Source organism: Megascapheus bottae, chromosome 13 (assembly GCF_031878675.1).
Source record: "Megascapheus bottae isolate mThoBot1 chromosome 13, mThoBot2.hap1, whole genome shotgun sequence".
Taxonomy (NCBI): Eukaryota; Metazoa; Chordata; class Mammalia; order Rodentia; family Geomyidae; genus Megascapheus; species Megascapheus bottae.
This window is the reverse complement of record NC_143521.1, coordinates 35,384,731-35,409,517: the sequence shown is the minus strand read 5'-3', so window position 1 is coordinate 35,409,517 and position 24,787 is coordinate 35,384,731. Positions and strand designations below refer to the sequence as shown.

The 24,787-nt window shown below is 34.6% G+C and overlaps 1 protein-coding gene across 1 annotated transcript in view; it reads right to left on the bottom strand.

Annotated features, from left to right (window-relative positions):
* Window positions 1-517: 517 nt before the first annotated feature.
* Kctd8 (potassium channel tetramerization domain containing 8) overlaps window positions 518-24,787 on the bottom strand; it is a 187,030-nt gene continuing 162,760 nt past the window's right edge. The window contains exon 2 of the mRNA XM_090343654.1: window positions 518-1,900. Coding sequence (XP_090199780.1) covers window positions 1,440-1,900 — 461 coding nt within the window. The 3' untranslated portion in view covers window positions 518-1,439. The remainder of the gene's footprint in view (window positions 1,901-24,787) is intronic.

Here is a 24,787-nt window from a genome sequence, read left to right as displayed (position 1 = left end):
AAGAAGTGATACCACAAGTGCTATTCAATTTCAACTTCAGCTCACACAGGGGAAATTGAGTTCTGTAATTTCTGAAGGCATTTTACATCTCTCAGCATTTCCTTTAGCAAAACTTCATGATATTATGTATTTCTCTCTGTGGAAATGGTAAAGCAAAGATGTATGGCGTCAAATGAAAAAATTCGCTTTTTGTAAAGGCTGACCTTATAATGTTCTATTGATAATTTTTCTCAGTGTGTAAGCAGTAGCATGCCAATTGTTTTAGAATAGGGTCTAAATTGAGCTGTCACCTAAAATTCAAATTGTAATGTGTTTTCAGATGAAGGTTTTATACTCCTGTGGATTAATGGCATGTTAATCAACACCAGGCTCTGATTCTATGGCCATTTGATTTGGGCTTAAACTTGCAAAAATAACTGAACAGACCATTCCTCAGTATTGACTCACAAAGGAAAACTGAAGAAAAATTTAAAAACTTGAACATTTTTAAAAGAAGAGTCAATAGAAAGCCAAAGAATTCTCACACAGTTTCCTTTTTTAATAAATACATAAATTTCTTTATCATTTCTCCTAATTATTTTGATTAACATAATAGGATCTTCCAGAGCATCATTTGACAAATTTTCACAGCCTGATGTAAAAGACTCATTTCACAGAAATAATCATGACTAGCATTGATGGATGAACGTGGATGCCATAACACAACATGATAAGGTATATTTACACCATCTGGACAAATAGGAATACCTACACATACAAAAAACTCACAGCTTTGAACAAAGGAAGTTCAAGTTCAATCTCTTAGACACTCTACATTTATAGGCTTTGCCTGAAATTTTTTTCTTTATTTTTTGAAAATTTTCTTTCCAAGCAACAAACAAATCTTCCTATATTTCTCATGACTTATTTGTAACATTGTGCTCATGCAAAAATAATATTGTTATTGCATTAAAGTTAAACAGTTTTAGATTTAGTATACTATACACTTCATGTAAAATTTTACTTGATGTTGCTTCATTCATATTGTCATTTTAATTGAAGCTAATACGATGGAGTTCTTTCTGTCTTTTTTTCTTTTCTTTCTTTATTTTCTTTTTTGGTGAGTTACAAAATGACAAATGTGTCCACTTGATCATAGTCCACGAATCAAGCTTCTGTGTTTCTTGATCATGCAGTTTCCTTTTGTTCTTTCAAAGTAAGTTGTTTGAATCAGATAGATATACCATTTTGACTCTATATTTATTGGTTTCACTTTTTTTTAGATGAGGTTTCTACAAAACAGCAAACAAAAAATAAGAATGAAAAGAAAATACCGTTCCACATTCACTGTTCACAAAAAGGAAGAGCAGCAAGATTCACACTGACCCTTGCTTGAGTCAGGCAGTGATACAGTCGTAAACACTGAATGTCATTGAGACACTGGAGAAAGGTGACAGTTACTATAACCCGTATTTCTGCAGCAGTTCAGATTGCCATTGCCGTTTGCGCTCTGGAAAATAATCCGGAATGTGGATTTTTTTGAAATCCTGAATACACTTTTTCATTTCTTCTTCCACACTTAGCTTCTCACAGACTTTCTTTTTGGAAAGATTTGTTTCTCGGGACTTACTGATGAGGGTCTGAAAGAGTTCACTGTTTCTGCGTTTGTCTGGTGGGGGCATCCACTGCACAGGTGCCTTTTTGGAAGGACGATCCAAGGTCAAGGTGTTAGGTTGGTGAGCTGTGGCCTGCTGAGCATTGGATGGATTTTCTTGAGGAGTGCTGGCTTCTGAGTGGCTGTCACAGCTCGAGGTGGAGAGCTCATTACAGGAAGTCCCACTTTCACTTCCTTTGTCTGTGACTTTATCCTGCTTCCTGTCCTCATGTTCTTGTTTAGGTGACACTATTTTCTGAGGTGGTCCTACAAAGAAAAAAAAAGAAGAGAATAACTTAGGAGGCCAAATTAAATAACAGATTTGTCATTCTAATAATATTTATTATAAGAAAATATCTGTTATACTAGCCCAGATGTAATGCAATTAATACTCTATTGGGATTGAAATACAATCATTTATGACAACAAAATTCAAGAGGTATCTCCATGAACATGCCTGTCATAGTAGATCATGAAAAGCTTTCCACGGAAAAGTAGATTTTTGTGATTTAGTACTCCCTGAAATTTGAAAAAGATGCACACAAATATTTGGGCAGTCTTATACTTGCTTCATCAGACAGCTGATTTTTGTTTCACTGGAACAGGTAGTTTCTTTTGTGCATACACGTTGCCATCATAAAAGAGAAAAGTACCACAGGTGTGTTTTACAAAGGGACAGTCCCTGGACACAGAAGTGCAATAGCATCATTTATGACCCAAAGTTGGAAATGATAAATCTTATCATCTGTTAAACTTGTTTCCTGACTCTCTTCTTAGAATTATTTTTTAAAAGTGATATAGGGTATATACAGGTCTAATATGGTGTTATAATATAGCTAAAATACAGTATCTTCTAAAATTTGAGGCTTACCATTTGAGGTAAACTACCCAGGAGGACTGTTTTCAGAGAAATGTTACTTTGCAAAGATAGTTCCTTCAAATAAATGATCATAATCTTTCTTGGAGGGAACACATTTTATTTTCTTGACACTACTGTTGGGATTCAGATCTCCACTGAATATGTCTGGAGCACTATCACCTACCCAAATTCATAATAAAGCTTTTATTGAGTGGACCCTAAACATTCAGAGATTTCAGAGCCTGATAAATTATTTTATTTCACCACAGTGATTATTTATAAAGAAGTTACATACATCATAGTAGGAGGCAGGCATTAGCAATTTTATTTAAACACCTGCCCAGGAGATTCCACTCTGTAGGCTAGGTAATCTTTGCTTTAATTCAGAGACCTTGGTTGAATACTGCAAACACTTGGAAAACTCCGGAATTCTAATCACTTGAGTCCACCCAGACCACCCAATTTAATGAAGCGACATATTGACATTGGGCCATTTAGTGGATACGATGCTGTCAGTGCACACCAAGCCTATGAAGTAGCCCAGGTCTGGTATTGATGCATTTAGCAAACAGCATGGCTAGCTTTCACAGAAAAGTGAAAAGACCAACCCACAGGAAGACTTTCAAAACAAACAACTACTGCATTCCTGCATACATGACACTATGAACTCCTATTATGCAGAAGAAGCACAGCTGGGCACAGGGAACATAAACATTGTTCCAGCTCCTGAGAAGGCTGAGTTAGAAGGATCTCTTGTGGCCAGGAGTTTGAGGTCACTCTCTGGCATAAATATTCAGTGGTGCAAAAGGAAGATTTCAAAAGTTGTGAAAAAAAAAACTTTTGTAATCTCATCTTAATTGCTCTTCATCATATGTATCTGTTCGTATCCTGTATCTACGGAGAGAACCACATTGCCTCTCAGAGACTTAAATATACCAGTTAGAGCAAAAGTCCTAAAGCAATACTTCAAATTTCCTCTGTCAGCAATATAGTAAAAATAGAAAGAAATGCTGATGCGTGTGGATACTTAGGATGAATCTGTATTCATAAATCTCAGAAGTATTTGTAACTATAGTAATTTTTTTAAAACCTTTAGGTATCTTTGCCTTCTGGTTTCTAGTTAGATTTGGTCAAAGATTTAGGCAAAGCCTTCAATCCCTTCCTGCTCTAGTCCTAAACCAAAGGCATAACCCTCAGGCAACTCACTCAGTCTTCTTCCCCTCCTCTCTTTTCCTACTCCTTCATATCTCTCTCTCTATGTAGGTGCTCCTCTTTAGGTTGCAAGGTAATTATTCCTGCTCCATTAAACTCTCTCAAATTACCTAATTGTGTGTGCCTTCTCTCTCCCCTCGATTTCTTGACTAACACACTAGATATTGGCAGTCAGCCACAGTCTCTATTGTCTAGAAGGATCTATTCACAATGGCAATAATGCTGAACAAAAGTCATAGTGACCAGAATTCAAATCCTTTCTCTCTAGAAACTAAAAATCTCATATTATCAAGAAAGATACAGAGTTCCTTTATGTCTTTGTTTGCTCATCCCCCAAATATCAATACTCCCCCAGGCCAATAGGGCTATTTTGAGCCTATATAAGTTACTTATGAAAGGACACTGCATGCTTATTCTCTATAATGAAATTCTACCAAGGTACATCGGTGGAATTTTTAAAATGTAAGTTTATTCTTGTTTATTACTACAGACTTTTTGCACTGTTAAAAGGGTTCTTTCTAGGTGTGTGTGTGTGTTTATACAGAGGGGAGACTAGTAGAGACAGAGCATCTGCTTATCTAACTTGTTTTTAATGGGTAAATGTGATTCTGAGCAAGCATGAAACTCACCTTTCTAATGCAACATAGAAGGCTAATAAATGTTTTCCCTCTTTCTGTCAATCTTCCACATTGCCTTAGCCAAAAGTCTCTATCAGAGGAGTGCAGGATTTTTCACTCCCAATAGTGACAAAAGGATTAAACCACAAATACCTGAGCAAACGAATTTGAATTGGAGATAAATGAGTCATGAGGAAAAATGATTTCTTCAGAATAGGCAGGGGACTGCATATCAGATAGAAAGACCCAGGCAGAGAAGTAATAGTGTCAGGAGGACACTATGTAAAGAGATGCCAGAAAAGCAAATGCTTCATTCCTAGTCTGTTCACTGAGAGAAAATTTATTACTGGTACTAGATTTGATCTTATGGCCTTGTATCATCTAGATAGTCTACTAATTAATCATTCCCCTATCTCTTTTTGCTTTAGTCGTTTTTTAAATAGTGTTTAACACTTTTAGCTGTGGCTTGGTGTTAGACTCTAATACTTCTACATACGTGTTATTCCTATAGTTCTGGGATCACAATCACACACTAAGTTAGCCAGCTTGTGTGTTACACTGTCTTTGTTTCTTGTGGTGATATCTAAGAAACTAGCTGTTTTTAAACACTGTGCTACCCATCTGTGAGAATTACAAGGTAGCATGTCTGACAAGAGAAAAAGAAATGTCCTAATGACATATACCAAGGAGGTATAAAGTTCCATAAAGTTTGTGTTAGCTAAATAAATTGATATTATGACCAATGACATTGTAAAACATTTCTCAACAGATGTACATACTAGACAATAAAACAGAATAGTACATATGGGAAAGGGAAAGCTATAACTTTTCTTAATGGGATGGGAGCTCAAGGAAGATCTCTTTGAAGAAGGGATTGTTGAGATTACTCAAATACGTTTCACTGGGCACCTGACTTGTTCCAAACATAGAACTATGATCTGGAGAGTCACCGACAGAAGGAAGATGAGCTATGTGTTAGAATAAAGTTCAGAAGTATACTCAAACACTACATGGGTAATGATTAAAAAATAAAACCAGAGGAAAACATTGGCAATGTATTCAAGGATCTCTGCACTTTTCAGAAAAGATAAGCCAAGATGCATTTCATGTCAAATAAGTCCTAATTGAATTCCTCATACTGTTTTCTTTTCCTTTTGATTCTATCTCCATGTTCTTTATTACTTATTTTTATCAGCTACAGTCTCATCTCACTCCCAATGGGAAATAAGATGGATCAGGGCATGGTCAGAAATACGGTCTTCTTTGTGGTATTAAAACTGTGTAAGATACTTTTGATTATAGCATTTCTCCAGAGATTAAGATCAATGAAAAAAGATGTTACAGATTGAAATTTATAATGACTTTAATAACTCTTATAAATTACACATTAATGCTACTTAACTATATATAAGATACCTATCTCTTTCATATGTATGCATATATATATATATATGTTTTACTGAGAGTATTAAATACATTATCTGTGGGCCAAGAGGAAACCCCTCATCAAAGTGAACAAGTGTTCATATCATTATTCAAAGAAAACCTTTAATTTTCTTTTGCAAAACTTTTGAATGTGCAGAATAATGGGTAGTTCTCTGCATGTATTGTTAGAGATAAATAGTTGTCTCCTTTCAATATATGCCAGCATTTTAAAATGTTTTCATTTTTTAATCTGCAAATTATACCAGCACTTTAAAAATTCTACTTAAAATCATTACTATTAACATAGTAAATTTGTACTGGGACTAAGACATTTAACCAATGTGTATGTTTTTATGACATAGCACAGAGAAAAGTAAATTTAAAGGAAATAATGATTTACTTAAGTCACCTTGATTTTTTTTCTAGATGCTTGCTCACTATAGGCATTCAGGCATCATTCCATTCAGTGGCCTAAAATCAACTGAAATGCCTTCGTCACCAAGGATATAATAATTTAAATATCACTACATCTTAGATATATGTAATAGTATGACTATTATAAGTTTTGTGATTCCTCAACTAATAAAAACATGGACCTGAATTATCTTTTCAAAAATTTTTTCACCCTGTGAGCAATAACATTAAACACAGTTTGTTTGTGAAGGAAAATGTGGCTAGAGATGTAATTCAAGTGGTAGAGTCTAACATTTCTCCTTCTCTTTCTCCTCTTCCTCCTCTGCCTTCTCCTCCTTTTCCTGCTTCTCCTACTTCTACACTAAAAATTATAGCAATAGTAAGAAATTTTATATCCAGTAACAAAAAAAAGAAAGAAGGAGGATGCTACTGTGGGCAGGCTCAATTTGTGAAACTCAGCAAAATAAGGCGTTAGGTGAATTCCATTGGGCTTTATTACACTGAAATAAAAGGGGGAAAAAAGCATTTTCCAGTCATGTGGTCAGATGGTGTGAGATAGAAACTTAAATGTCAATACATTTTCCTTTACAAAGGTCACTTCATTGTCGAGTAGCTCTGAAAGTAGATGTGTGTGATAAGAGTGCAACTATTTTGTTCATTTAATACTGAAACATTTCCACATAAAGTCTGCATACACCTGCACACTGGAAAATATTTTATTTTCATCTCTTTATCTGCCTTGTGATGATAAAAAGATTAGATATGTAAAATTTGTCTGTAATAGGCATGATTCCCAGAAGGGCAATTACCCTTTAATGGTACTAAATTTAATGGTGTGTGAATAGTTACGTGGTACTTGAGCAGAATGAACAAATCCATCTTAGGTATTAGCGCCCTATGCTTCTAAGTATTAAGCAACTAAGTCATAGAAAAGAGAAAGAAACTTCCAATAGGTTCCATAAGCATTTGTTCAATGCAACTAATATAGAAAGGTATAGTTTTAGGTATGTGTCAACTCAGATCTCACATGTTACACACATGTACATGTCTACATGGAGCCACAGTCCCTGATAAAAATTAGTCTAGATTTGTCAGGTGGCCAAGTATATAACCTGGATGTAACGCAGGTTTAAACAGAACACACAGTGGAAAGAAAGGAATAAAAATGTGACAGAAGCAAGTTATGGGCCAACTGTTCATTCCAAACTCATCAGTAAAATTCCTGGGCTAATTTGACATACGGAGATCACATAAAAGTATATTCATTTAGCATGAAAGGCTTCTTGGATGAATAAAATCTATATATCCTGGAAAAGCATTGCATTACTTCATGTTTTCTACAATTTTGGGCTAGCATTACTTGACCACATTTTTGGTAGAGGGGAATTAAAAAAAATGAGTCAGAGGGAAACATGTAGAATTCCTGTTTTCATCCTATTGTACATCTTACTGGCCTCCTAGTCTAATAAATGACCGATCTTCATTTGTTTATAGTGTCTCCTAGTCCTAAATTGTAAATTCTTTGAAGGTAGAAACATTGCCTTTATATCCAACCATGGTATCTTGAACAGACTGAATGCTTAACCAATTTAACAAACTGATCTTCACTTCTCTGAGTTTTTGTAACATATAGACAGACTTTACTATAGATTTGATATTTCATAGTCATCACTTTGTATGTAAGGTATTGTTTTTTTTTCTGACCATAAGTACAGTGACTCATTAGCCAGATTTATAACAATGTAACCAAATACCTGAGGTAAACAACTGTGGGGAGGAAATAATTTTTTAGTTCACAGAGTCGGAGGTTTCCATCCATGATCATCTGACTCTATTGCGTTAGGGCCTGTGGTGAGAAAGAGCATCATGGCAGGAAAAGCATGATCAAAGAAGTCCTTTCACTCAGTGTTGCCCAGGAAGCAAAGACAGAGTCAGGGAGGTCCAGCATCCAATATGGCTTACATTCACATGTCCCCATTTTCCATAAAACCACCTCTTCAAGATTCCACCACCTTGTCAAAGTGAAACAGGCTGGTGACCCACTCTTTAGCGTAGAATTTTGGTAGAAATTTAAGATTGAAATCATAAGAAATTGGTAAGAATGCACCTGCCAGCTGACTTTCTTCAAAAAGAAATGCACTTTGTAGATGACATATGTAATTATAAACACTCTTCATAAGAAATATTTTTAAAAATGTACCTCCTATCCCCACACTAAGTTGGGTCACAGGTCTGTTGTCATATCTCCCTCCAAAATAGGATTTCCTTGAGGAGAATGCTTTTGTTACAATTATGTGGTTCAAGAGAATGATTTGTTTTGTCATGGACCAAGTCATAGTAATAAAATGGAAAAGTAAGAGTTATGCTGTGACAGGAAAAACATGTGAAAAAATACGTGTGCTTCCGGAAATCTATAGTAGAGGAGGTTTTCAAAGGTAATCTTGCCATTCTCCAAAGACTCAAAGCTTGTTAGAAACGTTGCTGCCAGCTTGAAGACTTTCATTTTCACATTTGGAAAATGTGAAATGTGATTTCTTATTTTGTCCTTGTTACTCTTCTAATAATGGTAGTTTGTTTGAATCTATCTGAATATGTGGAAGCCATTTTCTTTAAAATAATTGCTATTTCTCTAGTCATTTTGAACTTTTGTTACTAGACTTTGCCTTATATAATACACAGGACACACTCACACATATTGAAAAGGAGAGAGATCATTTTTGTATTTTCTGAAGCACCATCCCATGGCTGTGCTCATAGAAATTTAATAATTTCATTAAATTGCTTTAATGAAATAACTAAGCACATAGAGATTGATTGACTCAAAAATAATTACTTTTCTGTTTTATTTTATTTTTAATTAAAAATGATAAACCCAAGTAAAATTGAGTTGAACAAATAAAGCAAAACAAAGAAACAATGGAATCGGATAAAACTTTAATAATGATCTATAAGAAGGACTTCACAAACTTTGGGATTGCGGGGAAAATCTTACATTGGTATCCTAGAGACTCCATCTCCAAAACAACCATCAGATCAGTCTTGATCTGAGGATCAAGATTCAAAGCCAGCCCAGGCACAAAAGCACCTAAGACTCTTATCTCCAAGTGGAGTCGGTGGCTCAAGGGTAAAGTGGTTGCCTTGACCTGAAGAGCTCAGGGACAGCTCTGAGGCAGACTGAGTTCAAGACCTATGACCCACAAAATAAAAACAAAAACAAAGCAAAACAAAACAAAACAACAACAAAAACAGTTCGAAGCAGGCCAGGAGTATAGACTAGTGATAGAGTGCTTGCCTAGAATCCATGTAGCGTTGAATTCCTTCCTCTGTATCACATACACAGAAAAAGCTGGATGTGGTATTGTGGCTGAAGTGGTAGCACACTAACCTTGAGAAAGTTCAAGGACAGTGCCCAGGTCCTTAGTACATCCCCAGGACTGGCAAAGGGGAAAAACAAGCAGTTGTGGAAACATGACTCAAGTGCTAGAGAACAAGTCTGAAGGTGAGAGACTGGTTATAAACCATGGGATTCATACCTCACCGTGGGGGAAAAAAATCTCATTTTATCTGTAGTGTCTAGGATTCAATACTATATTTACCTTTATTATGCTTAAACAAAAATGAGTCACTAAGGTATACAGGTTCTTTTGGAATTAAGACTTGTGAAGAAAAACCTACTTATCCTAATTTTCTGCACCTGTATCTTCATTCGTTTTCATTGATGGTGTCAGTTTTTTCACATGCCAAGTAGCCACTTTCTGATGACTTCCTTTTTCACAAGTACATAGTATATGAGGCAAATGATTTATCTGTTTTCCAAATCTCTGAACAATACTCCATGTTTTCTTGTTCAACATCTATAAGACTTGGATTAATGAGATGCTGTTTCTACAGTTTATCTGACAGCTGTGGGAGGGGGAAAAGCTGCTCTGTAAATACAGCTTGGAAGTACCTTTATGATATACTGGATAGAACAAATCTATATGAACATAAAACTATGCTGGTTGCAAATTATGATTGTGGATTAGGCCTAGGCCTAATCCCTAGGCCTGAGAACATTCCTGGTCACGAAGGTGGAAGGAGAGTTTGTAAGGAGGCACGAAAACAAAACCAACAAGAGCAGCAGCCACAATAAAAACCCTGACAGACACTAAGGTTCCAAGAACAGTATCAACTGTTGGCAGAAAGCCAGACTTCTGGAGATTTTTATTCACTGAATTGCTTCAGATCTTGAGTGCCTGCATGCCAATAAATGTTTTCAGGTATTTCCAATAATGTTCAGTGAGATGCAACCTTTTGGGCCCATACCGTTTAATAGGAGTGTTGCCTCTCTTCACTTTAAGATTTATAAATGTGCCTCTTGTGGAGGTAGCTTGGTGCTGATTCACCACAATGAATGGGAAATGGAAGCTTAGATGTGCACTGTAGAATTCAATTTCATTCTGTGATAGAATGAAAAGCACACCACCTTTGAGTGGTTACGATCTGATAACCACTAGGTAGATGTTTAAAAGTCATTTCCCTACTCTGCTTATGAATGAGTAAAAATGTGGAATCTGACTTTTTGTCAGAAGAGTAGGCTTTAATGTGGCCTCAGAAAAGAATAGTACAAATTTGGAATTTATGATAAAAGACTTTGCAGATGGAATTAAGGACTTTGAGGGTGAAATTATTCTGGGATGTCTTGTTGGGTCCTAAATTCAGTGTTTCACAGGAAGAACAAGGAGGGTAGATTTGCTACAAAGGAGGAGGAAATACGAATAGAAAGGAAAAAAGAAAGAAAGGAAAGGAAACAGAAAAATGAACAATGCTGCTACAAACCTGGGAATTCAAGGAAGACTGAAGAAGCTAGAATAAGCAAACACCATTTTCCCATACCAAAGACTTCCTGATATCAGTCCAATGAAACTCATTTCAAATTTCATGACTTTAATAGATGCTTGTTTTTCTTAAGCTATCAAGTTTATAGTACTTACAGAAGCCATTGAATTCAAAACAAATCCACTTAGTCTAATGGAGGATACTTGGTTGAGTTATTCAGTCTTCTATAAATGAACATGATATAATCCTTAATAACAAAATTATATGGGCTCTCATTAGAGGATGTTGGTCTCTCTATTAAAATACGATCTCTTACAATTTCTGTCGGATTATCATCCTGTTTCTATGTAAACAATTATAATAGTTAGAAGCCCAGAATGTTGTATTGGAATATGCTCTATTTAGGGCAATTCATAATGTTAGAAACCTCTTACCTGCATTTCAATTTGTCTTTTCAAATAATGCCACTCATTAGTACTATTTATAGCTTTTAGAACAATGACTGTATTTCACTCTTTTAACTATTTGCCCTAAATATTTTGGAACACAGGTTATTATACCTACTCTACATTATCCCAATTTAAGTGAAGTTGATTGTCTCCTTACCTCATCTCTGGTTCCATAACACATTACTGTCTTTTTCTTTCTACAAAGGCCACATTCTGTTCTGCACACAGTTCCAACACATATTCGCACATAGGCACATGCTCTACCCAATACACATATACGATATATGCACACTCATTTACCCATCTCCTATTGATAGCAGTTACCACACACATTTCTAATACCTTATGGTTCCTTCAGGTTCCAGTTCCATAGCTTTATGTCTTCTCTTATACTTCTAAATCCATGTGTCAAAAGTACCCTCACTATTCTTTTCCTCTATCCCATTTTGTCATTCTGGGATTCCTACTTTTAAAAAGAAATCCTCATGTTTTTAATTGCCCAGGTTTTCAATGTTTGAGTGAGAATAACTATTATTATTATTATTATTATTATATCTTAATTTCAAGTCCTATGTTTTGGGGGCGGGAGAACTACCTGCTTCAAGACATAGGATTGTTGGTGAGCAAATGCAGTCCTTACATTCAGTGTACACTGCATAAAGTTGAATTCCATTACTGGAGGGTAGAGATGGGAGGGAGAAAATGAGACAGACCGATAGGAGGTGTGACGATGGTCAAACTACATTGTAGCCATAACCCAAGTTATGGAATTGCACAACTACTTAACAATAAAATTTTTAAAAAGAATAAATAGAACAACAAAGCAAACACAGAGATGTGGGTACATATACACACCTGATATGCACTTTATCATATTAGTAAGGCTGATATAGAACTCACCACATTGCACAGTTTTAAAAGTAATGCCTTACACCATCAAATTGAAACATGTTACTTTATGCCATCTTTCCAATACGTATGAGAGACAATGATCTGAGCGGTACAAACACACTAATAAAATATGGACAGTATCTTTTTCTCATTGCTGGAGATCAAAATGCTAGATAAGTGTTCTATTACTGAACTACACGTTTGTCTAGGCCTACTTTGCTTAGTCCATATATTACTAGTAGTGATAGGCAACTTTATTGAATATCAGAGGATGCTTATTGTGGAGTAGACACTACACTTCATGAGTTACGCAGCATCTTTCATAACTCACCATAATCCAACAGAGCCTATTTTCTGCATGAGAAAACTGTGGCTTAGAAGTTTTGAAACTTGACAGGTCACATTTGGTCACTGATAGAGTAAACACATTTTGATTAGTCTTTAAAGTGAAACTCTCATAAACTACCCTCAAAGTCCTACAATCCTAAACCAAAGGTAGCATTACTCATAAATTTCACACCCTGGTAAGATTAAACTAAGAGGTATGGCTGAAAATTTGGAGAGCAAATAGCTTAGCTTTACCTGACTATTAGCCTTTATTTAAGTCATCTGTGACACAGTACTACTTAATACCATATCTAGCTCTTTTGATAAAAAATAAATTTGAAAGGTAACACATAAGAAAATGAAAAGTGACCTTCTAAATCAGTTCTTTGTTCAGGCACTGGACCCTAGACAACTTAACCCAGTCATCTCTGCAAATGTTTGGTTGCACTATTTTCTTTTTGAATTTTATTTTATTGTCAGGATAATGTATGTAGAGGTTGTAGTTATATTCATCAAATATTAGGTACATTACTTCTTTGATATTGACATCCCTCCCCGTGCTTTTCTCCCACTTTCCCTCCCTCTACCCTTTCTCCTTCCCTTCCCTATTTCAAATAAGCAAATAAATGTACATATAATATACCAAGTACCAAAGTCAGATACAGTAACAACATGAGATAAACCATAAGGGAAAAAAAGAAATAATTTCACATACTACATTAAGAAAACAGATAATGTAAACCTCTTGTTTCCATATCCTGAAGTTCATTTCTCTTAGCTTCATTCTGTAGGGTCATACACACACAGCACTAGAGCTATTGTGATCCTCTGCCAGAAGAATCCTAAACATATAATGATGATTACAAATTAGGGAAACCATGTTTCTTTGGGTCTGGCTTACTTCTCTTAACATAATTTTTTTCCAGGTCGTTCCATTTCCTTACAAATGTGGCGATGTCATTCTTTCCTATGCAGGTCTTTTTTCCATATATTTTTATTGTAATTAATAGAAGGGTTACATTTTATTCACTAGATAGAAAACACATTACTTCATAAATATTGATACCCATTCTCATGTCTTGGTCCCCATTTCCCTCCCCCCACCACTGCCCTCATCTTGTTTTCACCCCTTCCCTATCCTATTTCAAATAACCAAATAAGCATATATACAATATAGCAGATAACAAAGAGAAATACTGTAACAATATGAGAAAACCCAGGGACAGCAAAAGAGATGAGAGATAACATGGTACATTAAGGAAAACAATCACTAATTATATGGCTTTTGTTTCTATATCCTGAAGGTCCTTTTCTTTAGCATCATCCTATATGGCCTTATGTATCTAGGTTTTGTTCTATTGTAAATCTCTGCATGGAGAGCCCAAGGTTTCTACTGATTTTGACAAATGAGGGAAACCAAGGAGCCTATGTTCCTTTGAGTCTGGCTTAAGTTCACATAATATGATTTTTCTAAGTCTTTCCATTTCCTTACAAATGGGTTGATGTTGTACTTTCTGACAGCAGCTAGAATTCCATTGTGTATAAACACCATATCTTGTTGATCCAATCATCAACTGAGGGGCATTTAGGTTGGTTCCATATCTTTGTTATGGTAAATAGTGCTGCAATGAACATCATTGTGCTAGTGGATTTAGTATGTCCTTGTTTCTGGAAGTTGTTTCTTAAAGTTGTTTTGATTTGCATTTCTTTTATGACCAGAGATCTCAAGCATTTCTTCATGTGTCTATAGGCCATTTTTATTTCTTCTTCAGAGAAGACTCTCTTTAAGTCTTTGGCCCATCTTTTAATGGAATGGTTGTTTCTTTGGAGATTAGTTTTGAAGTGATTCTATTTTTTGAGCTGTTGATATATATTTGATATGAGGCCTTTGTCTGTTGTATGGTTAGTGATGATCTTCTCCCACTCTGTAGGCTTTCTAGTTAATTGGTTGCACTATTTTCTGACATACATAATTTTATGTATTCAGATGAATAATAAAAGGTACTTTATGTTAATTCAATGGCTCGGCTTTAATATGCGACTATGTTTAAAGGAAAATAATATCTTTACAATGTGAACCCTAGAACTTATAGAAAAATTGGGAAAACACATATACTGTGAAAGAGACTACACAAAACATCAGGAAATTAATTATATTTTAACTTGCTGTTTGTCAGGTCTCCAGTTCCAAAATCTCAGAGCTACATTGTACAGTAAGATCCCTCGAAGGCTTACTCTTTCAGTGCCCTTCTTGTTCAGAAAAACTGACACAGGATCGAAATTTCTGCTAAGAGTTTCCAGAGCTTAATTAAATAATCATCAGATTCTGTCAGCTTTGAGCTGCTTTGAACTTTTTATGTCACTTCATAATGCACTTCAGTCTAAACCTAGCATTTCAATAGAGGCAGATATATTCATCTTCTTTTCTGTATTAAAGCCTTATAAATTAAAAGCAAGCGATTGTGAAATGCTGCTAATGAAACCATTACAAAATTTAAAGAGTATACTGGTAAAATTGTCTATGTAAGTTCACTGACAGTAGTTTCATCAAGGGACAGATTTGTGCTCAGTGAGAATATCAGCATAAATAGGAGATTATGCTTTTGCTGTGATAAATATTGAATAATATTTCATGAAATACTTAAGAAACAGGACTCAAGAACTCAAAAAAGCACATTCTGTTTTGACTTACTGTAGTTTAATGCAAGTCTTGAAAGATGCTCATTCTGTACAATTTACAAACACTCTCTAATAGCAGAGTGTGCCATTTGAGTAAAGAATCCAGCAAGAGGTATCTATCAGGATGAAACTATCCACCATAAAGAGCTGGAGTCATAATAATTCATTATCTAGAAAACACAATACAGTTACTAATTAATTAGACATTATGGGCTATGATATAATTGATTTTAGTGCAACTGTGACTATACATTGGCATTACAGAAGAACAATTAGTCAATTATTAATTATGAGTTTATCTTCTTTTACTTAAATTAGCAGCTGTTGTATATAAAACTTCTAGGCCAAGGTCAAAGCTTAAGTAGAAGACAGAAAATTCTGATTTTACAGATTAAAGAACAAATAAAACTTGTCCCTGTTTGGTTTTCATTATTTGTGTTGGTTATGATTCTGGTGGCACTGAGGTTTGAACTCAGAACCTTAAGCCTGCTAGGTAGGCATTTAAGAATCATACCTCCAGCTTCTTTTTATACTAGTTAAATTTGAGATGAGGTCACACTTCTTTTTTCCAGCCTGCATCTGGACTGTGATCCACCTATTTAATTCTCACTACTATTCCTGAGATGAGCTTAGCTATTATTTTTGAGATGGAATGTGAGTTTCCTACTCACATGGACCTCAAATTGTAATATTCCAGATTGCAGGTTTCCAGATAGCCAGGATCATAGGCATGAGCTACTAGCCTTCTATTTGCTTTTTATTGGTTTTCTTCTGTCAGTTTAGCCATTTGATTATAAGAGCAAAAAATAGATTTAGCTGTAAATGTATAATTAAAACATTAGTAACATGTATTCAAATTGCCTCACTTTTAAAAATAAAAAATTATTTTATAACTCAATTTTGGCAATTATGAGTTTTACTAATACATTGCCTTTTGGCACAGTACATTCCAGAGAACTCAAGTTAATCGTATGGAAAAACCAAATTAAACCCCAGCCCTTCTATTTGTAGTGTATATATTTCAAGTATTACCAGGGAGTATAGCATTGTACTTTGGATTTTTAGAGATTTCACAATTTATGTTACCCTGGTGTGATTTGATCTAGAAGAGATAGAAACAAAACATGGAGGAAAATGAAACAGATGTCATACCATTTCTTGTGCAGTTCTTACTCTCTTATAAAAACTTATAAGCTTTAAAATCTCAGTTAGTTGTCTAGATCTCAGAAGGGAGGTTGATCCATGAAGCTACACATACACACACACACACACACACACACACACACACACACACACACACGAATATATTGGAAATGCAAAAAGGTAAATCATGAAGGCATAATTCCCAAACTGTATTCAAGATCCAGAAAAATATAATACATGGAATAAGAGCTCTTAGAAGAAACAATAATATACTAAAAGTCCTGTCTTGTCTCACTGAGAGAATATAGATGTTGGTTAGAACCAAAAAATGTAACACAGAACAAAGTTAGTCAACAGTAAACCATCTATACACGAAGTGTTTATAATATATTTGTTATACATTAACTGAATATGAAAGAATAAATGCTATGTGCCCCTAGAGGCTGCATTCAATATAACAACTAGACATTTCTAGAACATAAAAAAAAACTAACATGCTAAGAAGCACAAATGTCTTAAAATTACTATAATATTTTTCCTACTCATTATTATGCTAAGAATGAGAATATGGCAAATAATATGCATAATTCTTTTCTCTACCAATCTTTTACTCATAAGTAGACCAAAGGAAAAAATGTGTTGGCAGAATATACATATATTAAGAAGTAGAATAAAAAAATGCTGTTGGCTTTTGTGCTGCATTTCACCCTAGTATGCAAGGAAATAGCAACTGTATAATGTTGGAAATTCTACATACCAGGTAAACACTTTCCTGTTTGCATGAGAAATTGGCATTGCACATTATTACAGTTTAGATATAAAATGTCCCTCCCAAGCTATGCATGCAAGGCCTGGTCCTCAGATGGTGGATGGGAAGCAATTCCAGTATTGTTTCTCTGCCCTTATCAATGTAAACTACAAAGGAGAAGATTCTTTGGAGGAAATGCAGTCAATTCGGAGGGCTATGAGACATGATATTTTGTGTAGGTCCTCTTTGCCTGTCTCTTCTTGGCACCCCCTTCTGCATGAAGTGAGAAACTTTGTTATCCTGCATTCTTCCCACCATGAAGTTTGTGTCACCATGTCCCAAAGAAGTCAATTGATCATAGCTTAAAATTTCTTAAAATGTGGAGCAAAATAAAGCTTTCCTCTGTTGTTCCTGCTTGTGTTTGTCCCACTAAGGAAATACCAAACACACACAACCTAACAATAAAAGTAAAATTCATAGTCATCTTCTAAATTTTTAATTTTTCTTTAGATCAATATCAAATGAAAGAAGATCATACTGTGACACAGCTAGCACTGTGGCTCATGGATATGACAGAGACTTAGGAGGTGGAATTCAGGCGGATCACAATTTTAGTCCAGTCCCAGTGAAAAGTTATAAAGCATCCATCCCAACAAATACGCTAAACATGATGGTTTACACCTGGGAGGCATAAATGAGAAAGCCCAGACCTGAGGTAATCCCCATAGAAAATGCTGGGAAAATAACCTGAAATAAAACCAGAAAAAAGGTGGGGGCAGTTGATACATGGAGCATGGCTGAAGTAGTAGTGTGATTGCCTAGCAAGCACAAGACTCTGAGTTAAAACACCTCTGAGTTCAAACTGGCAAAAATAAAAGCAAAGAAAAATAAAACTATTGTATCCAGACACATATACAAACACATTCATTATGACAGAAAACCAAAGGAGAAAAGGAAAGGTTTTATACTTCATACTAGAATCAGCTTTTTCATGATGCATTTTAAATAAGATGTTCCACATTACTATTTGGCTTTGGGTCATGCAAAGTGTATCAACAAAAGACTGTAACCAATGTATTTTAAAATGGGGAATAATGAGACTACTATGTACCAAATTCTGTAGGACCCATATGTAGAACCCATATGAAGTGGAATAAATTATAGCCTTAAATCTAGAATATTGTAGTATTAAATGTTGTTAATCGCAATAAGAAAAGAGTAAATGTAAAACATTCATCTAAGCCTTCAACTCAAAGAACTGGAGAAGAGCAAAATTACACAAAATAACACAAGCTCAATGTAGAAGAAAGAAATAAAAGAGTAGGAAGATAAATAGAAAATAAAATGAAAAAAATGGACAATTGGGTAAATGCCTAGTAGTGGAATTGCTGGGTCATAGGGGAGCTCTATGTTTAGTCTTTTGAGAAACTGCCACACTGCTTTCCATAGTGGTTGAACGAGTTTGCACTCCCACCAACAGTGTAGTAGTAATCCCTCCTGGCCACATCCCCTCCAGCATCTGTTGTTATTAGTTTTCTTGATCCTGGCCATTCTAACTGGAATGAGGTGGAATCTTAAAGTTGTTTTGATTTGCATTTCTTTTATGACCAGAGATGTTGAGCATTTCTTCATGTATCTATAGGCCATTTTTATTTCTTCTTCAGAGAAGACTCTCTTTAAGTCTTTGGCCCATCTTTTAATGGGATGGTTGTTTCTTTAGAGATTAGTTTTGAAGTGATTCAATTTTTTGAGTTGTTGATATATTTTAGATATGAGGCCTTTAACCGTTGTGTAGTTGGTGAAGATCTTCTCCCATTCTGTAGGCTTCCACTAGCACAATGATGTTCATTGCAGCACTATTTACCATAGCAAATATATGGAACCAACCCAGATGTCCCTCAGTTGATGAGTGGATCAACAAGATGTTGTATTTGTACACAACAGAATTCTATGCTGCTGTCAGAAAGAATGACATCGCCCCATTTGTTAGGAAATGGAAAGACTTAGAAAAAAAATCATATTAAGTGAAGTAAGCCAGACTCAAAGGAAGATAGGCTCAATGGTTTCCCTCATTTGTCATAATCAGTAGAAACCTTGATCTCTCCTAGCAAATATTTGCAATAGAGCAAAACGTAGATACATAAGGCCATATAGTATGACACTAAATGAAAGGACCTCTAGGATATAGAAACAAAAGCCATATAATGAGTGATTGTTGCCCTTAACGTACTATGTTATCTCTCATCTCTTTTGCTATCCCTTGATTATCTCATATTGTTACAGTATCTTACTTTGTTATCTGATATATTGGATATATTTGTATTTGGTTATTTGAAATTGGATAGAGGAGGGGGGAAAAATGAGGGGTGGGGGTGGGGGGAGGGAAATGGGGACCAAGACATGAGAAAGGGTATCAATGTACGTGAATTAATGTACCTTCTATCTGGCAAATATAATGTAACCCTTCTATTAATTACAATAAAAATATATGAAAAAATAAAAAAAATAAAATGAAAAAAATGGGCAAATTGTGGTACATCTGATAAGAGAAGATATCCTTAAGATGGAGAAGGATGAAATAATTAAGATAGAGTACTTAAAACAATAGACACATGCCATTAGCAATTTGACACAAATTATTTCAATTTTGTAACTTACAAAATATACATATTACCAAATTTGGCTCATTATGAAATGTAAAAGATGAAGAACATCTGCACTTATTTTTGACAATAAATAAAGTAAACAACATATAAGGAAAACCTTTCATGAAAATTTATTGGAAATAAGTGAATTTAAGTATTTGGAAAGAGAAAAAGAAGACATTACTATCTTGAAATAATGAGTTACCCATAACAAATGAAAATTTTTCCCTTATAAGGAGGCTAGACATATTATGATTAGTACAAAAAGTGACTACTTTCCTATACATGAGTAATATTAACTGTTTTAAAATACAAAAACTTGTCATATTCAGCATGCAAAACAAATGTTATACTGAATTTAGATAAACAGAATAAAAGAACTATGGAGAAAACTTTTTACGTTTTGGGCTTCTGGACTTTATTGACCTATGTGGAGAGATCAAATAAAGAGAAATAATAAAATCCATGCTAGAATAATATGGTAATAATGCAATTGTCCTCAAAATAAATATGTAACTGCAATGTCAGGTCAATACACATTTCAACAAAATATTTATATGTAACTTGACAAACTAGATGGAGTTAGGAAATAAAATATATAAAATAAACTACATTATTTTGAAATAGAAAAATGTGGGTGATATTTCTTCCTAAATATAAAGTCATATGTTACAACACGATTGTGGCCATGTGTAAAAATAGGTCAATCGAATGGAAGGGAAAGTGAAAACTAAGCCTCATACCTGGAGAAATTTTAATGAGGTACATTAGGACAAATGTCTATCTACTAGAAATTCCATGCCAAATATAAAAATACATTCTGTTTTAATTAAAGAGCCAGTCTGAATGAAATAACCCCAAATATTAGTGTATAATAAGAAAATATAAAGATTTTTACATGGTTTTGGGTTGCTTTACTCAAGTCACAAAATGCACATATTATGAAGGTAAAATATGACAAATACATAAAAGTATAAAATTTCTATGTAAAGGTATCACTGTAACTTAAAGACAAGCAACAATTAGGAACCAAATCAACCAAAATAATATATTCTGACCTAACTGAAAGGTAAACAAGGCATTGTGTTTAGTGGAGACCAAAATGTCACATTAATTAGTGATGAACACATTGAGAGTTCTGGGACTTTCTCTGAAAGAGTAAAGCATTTTTCTCTCACATCAAGTTCCTAAAATTAAATATACCCTGTCATAGGGAGAATTGCACAATTATTGACTTCTCCCCCTTGGGTATCTGCCTTCTTTACAGCTCATGTCCTAGAAAGGCAAAGCAAAGTGCACCTTGGTCTGACGCCAGCACATTCTGAAGGTGATAAGAGCCAAAAGAACACAGATCAAGCTGTATGGGGATATCAAGAGGGCTTTCTTGTCTTATTGTAGTTTTGAAAATTATAATAAATGTTCATTTAATATGGGGATTAAAAATACAAATGGAAATTAAATCTAAAATACACTGGGATCTGGTAAATTACACAAGATTCCATTGTATATGATTATACAATGAGACCAAAACAGGATACTCTTAAAAGAGAAACACAAAGGGACAATATCTACGTTCCTCTTCATATTAACATTAAATATATATATATATTTGAACTGCATATAGAGATAAGAGACCTCTCTTCTTTTTTCTTTTAATTTTTAAATTTTTTATATTTTTATTTTCTTGATGATTCTGTCTTCTTTTCTTTATGTTTGGTGGATTCAAGGAGGATTCTTCAGGAGGGTTAGAGGAAGTGGAACTCACTGGACCCTGGTGAAAGTGAATTCACGTGTTGTGGTTTCCTAGCTGAGGAACCTTGTACAAAATACTTGAACTGTCTAGATGTTGGATGCCTATGTAGTAAAAAGAGATTAAAATATGTTTCTCAAGGCACTGAGTCTTTCACATAGTACTCAATAAATATTAAAATAATAAATAAGTAAATTCTCAAATGCATTGCAAATAAAAGAGTGATACGAACATTACATCACTGCTTGCATATAACTTAACAATATCCTCTTCTCTGTAATTTTATTCTGGCTGGTTTTATTTCATTTTATTTTTAACAGTATCAAGAAATTCTAAATTTCAATAGAAATCCCTTCTGTCCACTTTGCTTTCTTTGGTTCTTGAGCATGGGAACTCATGACAATTGTTTGGGACAAATGATCTGTTATTTCAGATTCATCTCAAAATATTTCTTTTTCATCTGTAAGACAGAAAAAGACATGGTGAAAAATTTGGATTCTTTTTGTTTAATTTTATTTTATGTGTATGTAGTTGTACAAAGCAGTTGCCATTCAGGAATGTAGTATATGAACACAATGAATCTTGCTTAATTTATTTTAAATTACTTTCTTTTTCATGGTTCTTGTCCCAGTTTCTTCAAAATTTGCATTTTTATTTCTTATTTTTTCTTTTACTTCACCATGTTATGAACTTTAGCACATGTACCTGACATATCATGATAATTAGATAAAATTAATCTAAGCAGAATGAATAATTGAAAAAATATCTTCTTTTTCCTATATCTTTTTAATTCAAAGTTGTTTTGGTTTGGTCTTTTGTTTTACTAAAGGTGCTTGTCACATAGAAAGTTAATGGGTTTATATAAACATGAATCTCTTTAACTTTACAGGGGGAGACCTCAGCTTGACCATCTTTGTTAATTGCTACACAGCACTGAACAAAATATAACAAAAAGTTCTTTGTATTAGAAAGGCCCACGGTTTTATCTACAGGAAGTCTAAGATAATGCTGAAAGATGGAATTGCTTTGCCTGAGAAGTTTTATTGGGTTTTACAACGATGTAGATGGGTTACTGCTGAGTTGTTGGCAGTATAAACTTAGGCAGAGTAAGCCAGGCTGAGAATCAGAAGCATAAAGCCTAGTTGAGGAAGAAACACGGGACGGAATTGGTGACATAAGAGCTTTCTCTGGTGCTCGGGAGGCAAATCTGGAAGAAATTCCAGGAGATTGCAACAGGGAAAAGGAACCCCGAATCTATCACAGAGTTCCTTACTGGAATATAAAAAAAAAGGTGAATTAGGTATTTTAACTTTAAGAAGAAAATGTCTAAAATTTCCCAGCAATTATCTCTCTACTTTTCTTCCCAGAATATCATCTTGGATGACTATATTAATTGCAACACAGTTATTATAATCAATGGTTAGCCAAAGGCACCATTACTAATTATTTTTACATTAGTTTTACTGAGTCAATAGCCATTGGTGTCATCTTTCACTTTTGCCCCTGCATATCCTAGTTCCCTGAAGGTCCAACCAGGAGAGGAAGTAATTACCTGGCAGCATCACCACAGGGACCTTCAGAGAATCCCAGAACCATCAGAATGCATCCTATTAAGTGGCATTTGAGGCTTCATCTTCACCTCTTGTCACTACATCTATGAAAAGAAGGCTTCCCTAATCAACATCACCATCACAGGCCACAAGAGAGAATACAAGTTTTACACACACACACACACACACACACACACACACACACACACACACACACACACTGACCAAATAGCACCAACGAGAAGAACTTTGGAATGCTCCAAAAATGCAATGCATGCACATTTTCATCCTGAAAGCAGATGATCTTGTCCAAGCATGAAGTAATTGGGGTACAATTATTGAAGTTCTGTGTCTCACCATGTCTTACTGATATATTAACCCTTCCCTTCAGTTCATTTGTCCTCATAAAACTCATTTGTAATCTCCCCTTACATTGCATAATGCAAAGGCTACATCCTCATAAGTACTTTAGTGATATGCAAGTGTCCACAAATTGTATTATATGAAATATGATAGGTTCAGGGGAGAACTGAAGCAGTGCAGTCCCTAGAAAGCCAACAACATAGTTCAACAAAGTAAACATCAAGACATGGGTACTTGAAAAGGGTAGGCCAAGGCAAGAAGTGAGTAGACAAACATATCTATATGTATACATCTAAATCTATATAGAGATAAAAGGAGAGGAAATAGGTAGGGAGAAGGCATTTCTTTCTACAGGAATTGTTAGTTCGGATTTGATAACAGTATTAGTACTGAAGCCTAAATCTGTAGGGCAATGTGAGGATTTTATTTGTCTGTTTATTAAGAAGCATTTAATTTCCTTGCATGCAAATTTGATTAGAAAGTTTTACTATAGAGGAGTCATGTACTTCTGTTTAAGTGTCCAATAGAAAAATAAAGACAGAAAAGATACAAGTATATCTGATCTAGATTTTTGTTTTTTACCTGCTCATGAGCAATAATATTTAATGAGCTGGTAAAATGGTATTTTTATGAAAGGTGTTTATTATGCATACACAGCAGGACTTGCTTTAGAAGAGCCTTTTCTTGCAAGGAGAAATAGGGAGAAAAGATGTGATGACTGATGCACTTAATAAAGAATATTAGACTCAAAATTTCTGTTCAAATGCAAACTACACACTTAGGGAACATCAAGTTCAAGTATGATTTCTATTTTTTTAGTTCACTTTTAAGCAAAGTTAACAATTTTTCTTTCACAGACTTTGGGGGAAATTATCTTTTTCTCCATTTTATCACATTCACAATTTACTCTTTTACTCTTTCCATGACTATAGATGAAGACAGAATATAGGTGTAGAGAGACAGAGATAGTAACAAACCTGCATTTGTTGAATTGCTTTTATTTGCTAGGCAATGCTTTGGGTTTTTACTTTGTAAATATTCCTTTCATTCTGTGTTAAAATGTTAATAGTTGAGTGTTGGATGGCTGGAGTGGAGTTCCATATTAAGAAAGACTGATGGAAATTATGGAGTTCTAAATAAACAACTTGATGAATGCTGATGTAAGTTCTTAAGTGGAGAAATGCTATATAAAAAGAAGAGACACCAGGGGCAAATAAACCTTGTTGAACTCAGCTTGAAATTTCCCTTTTAGGCTCAAGTGGTA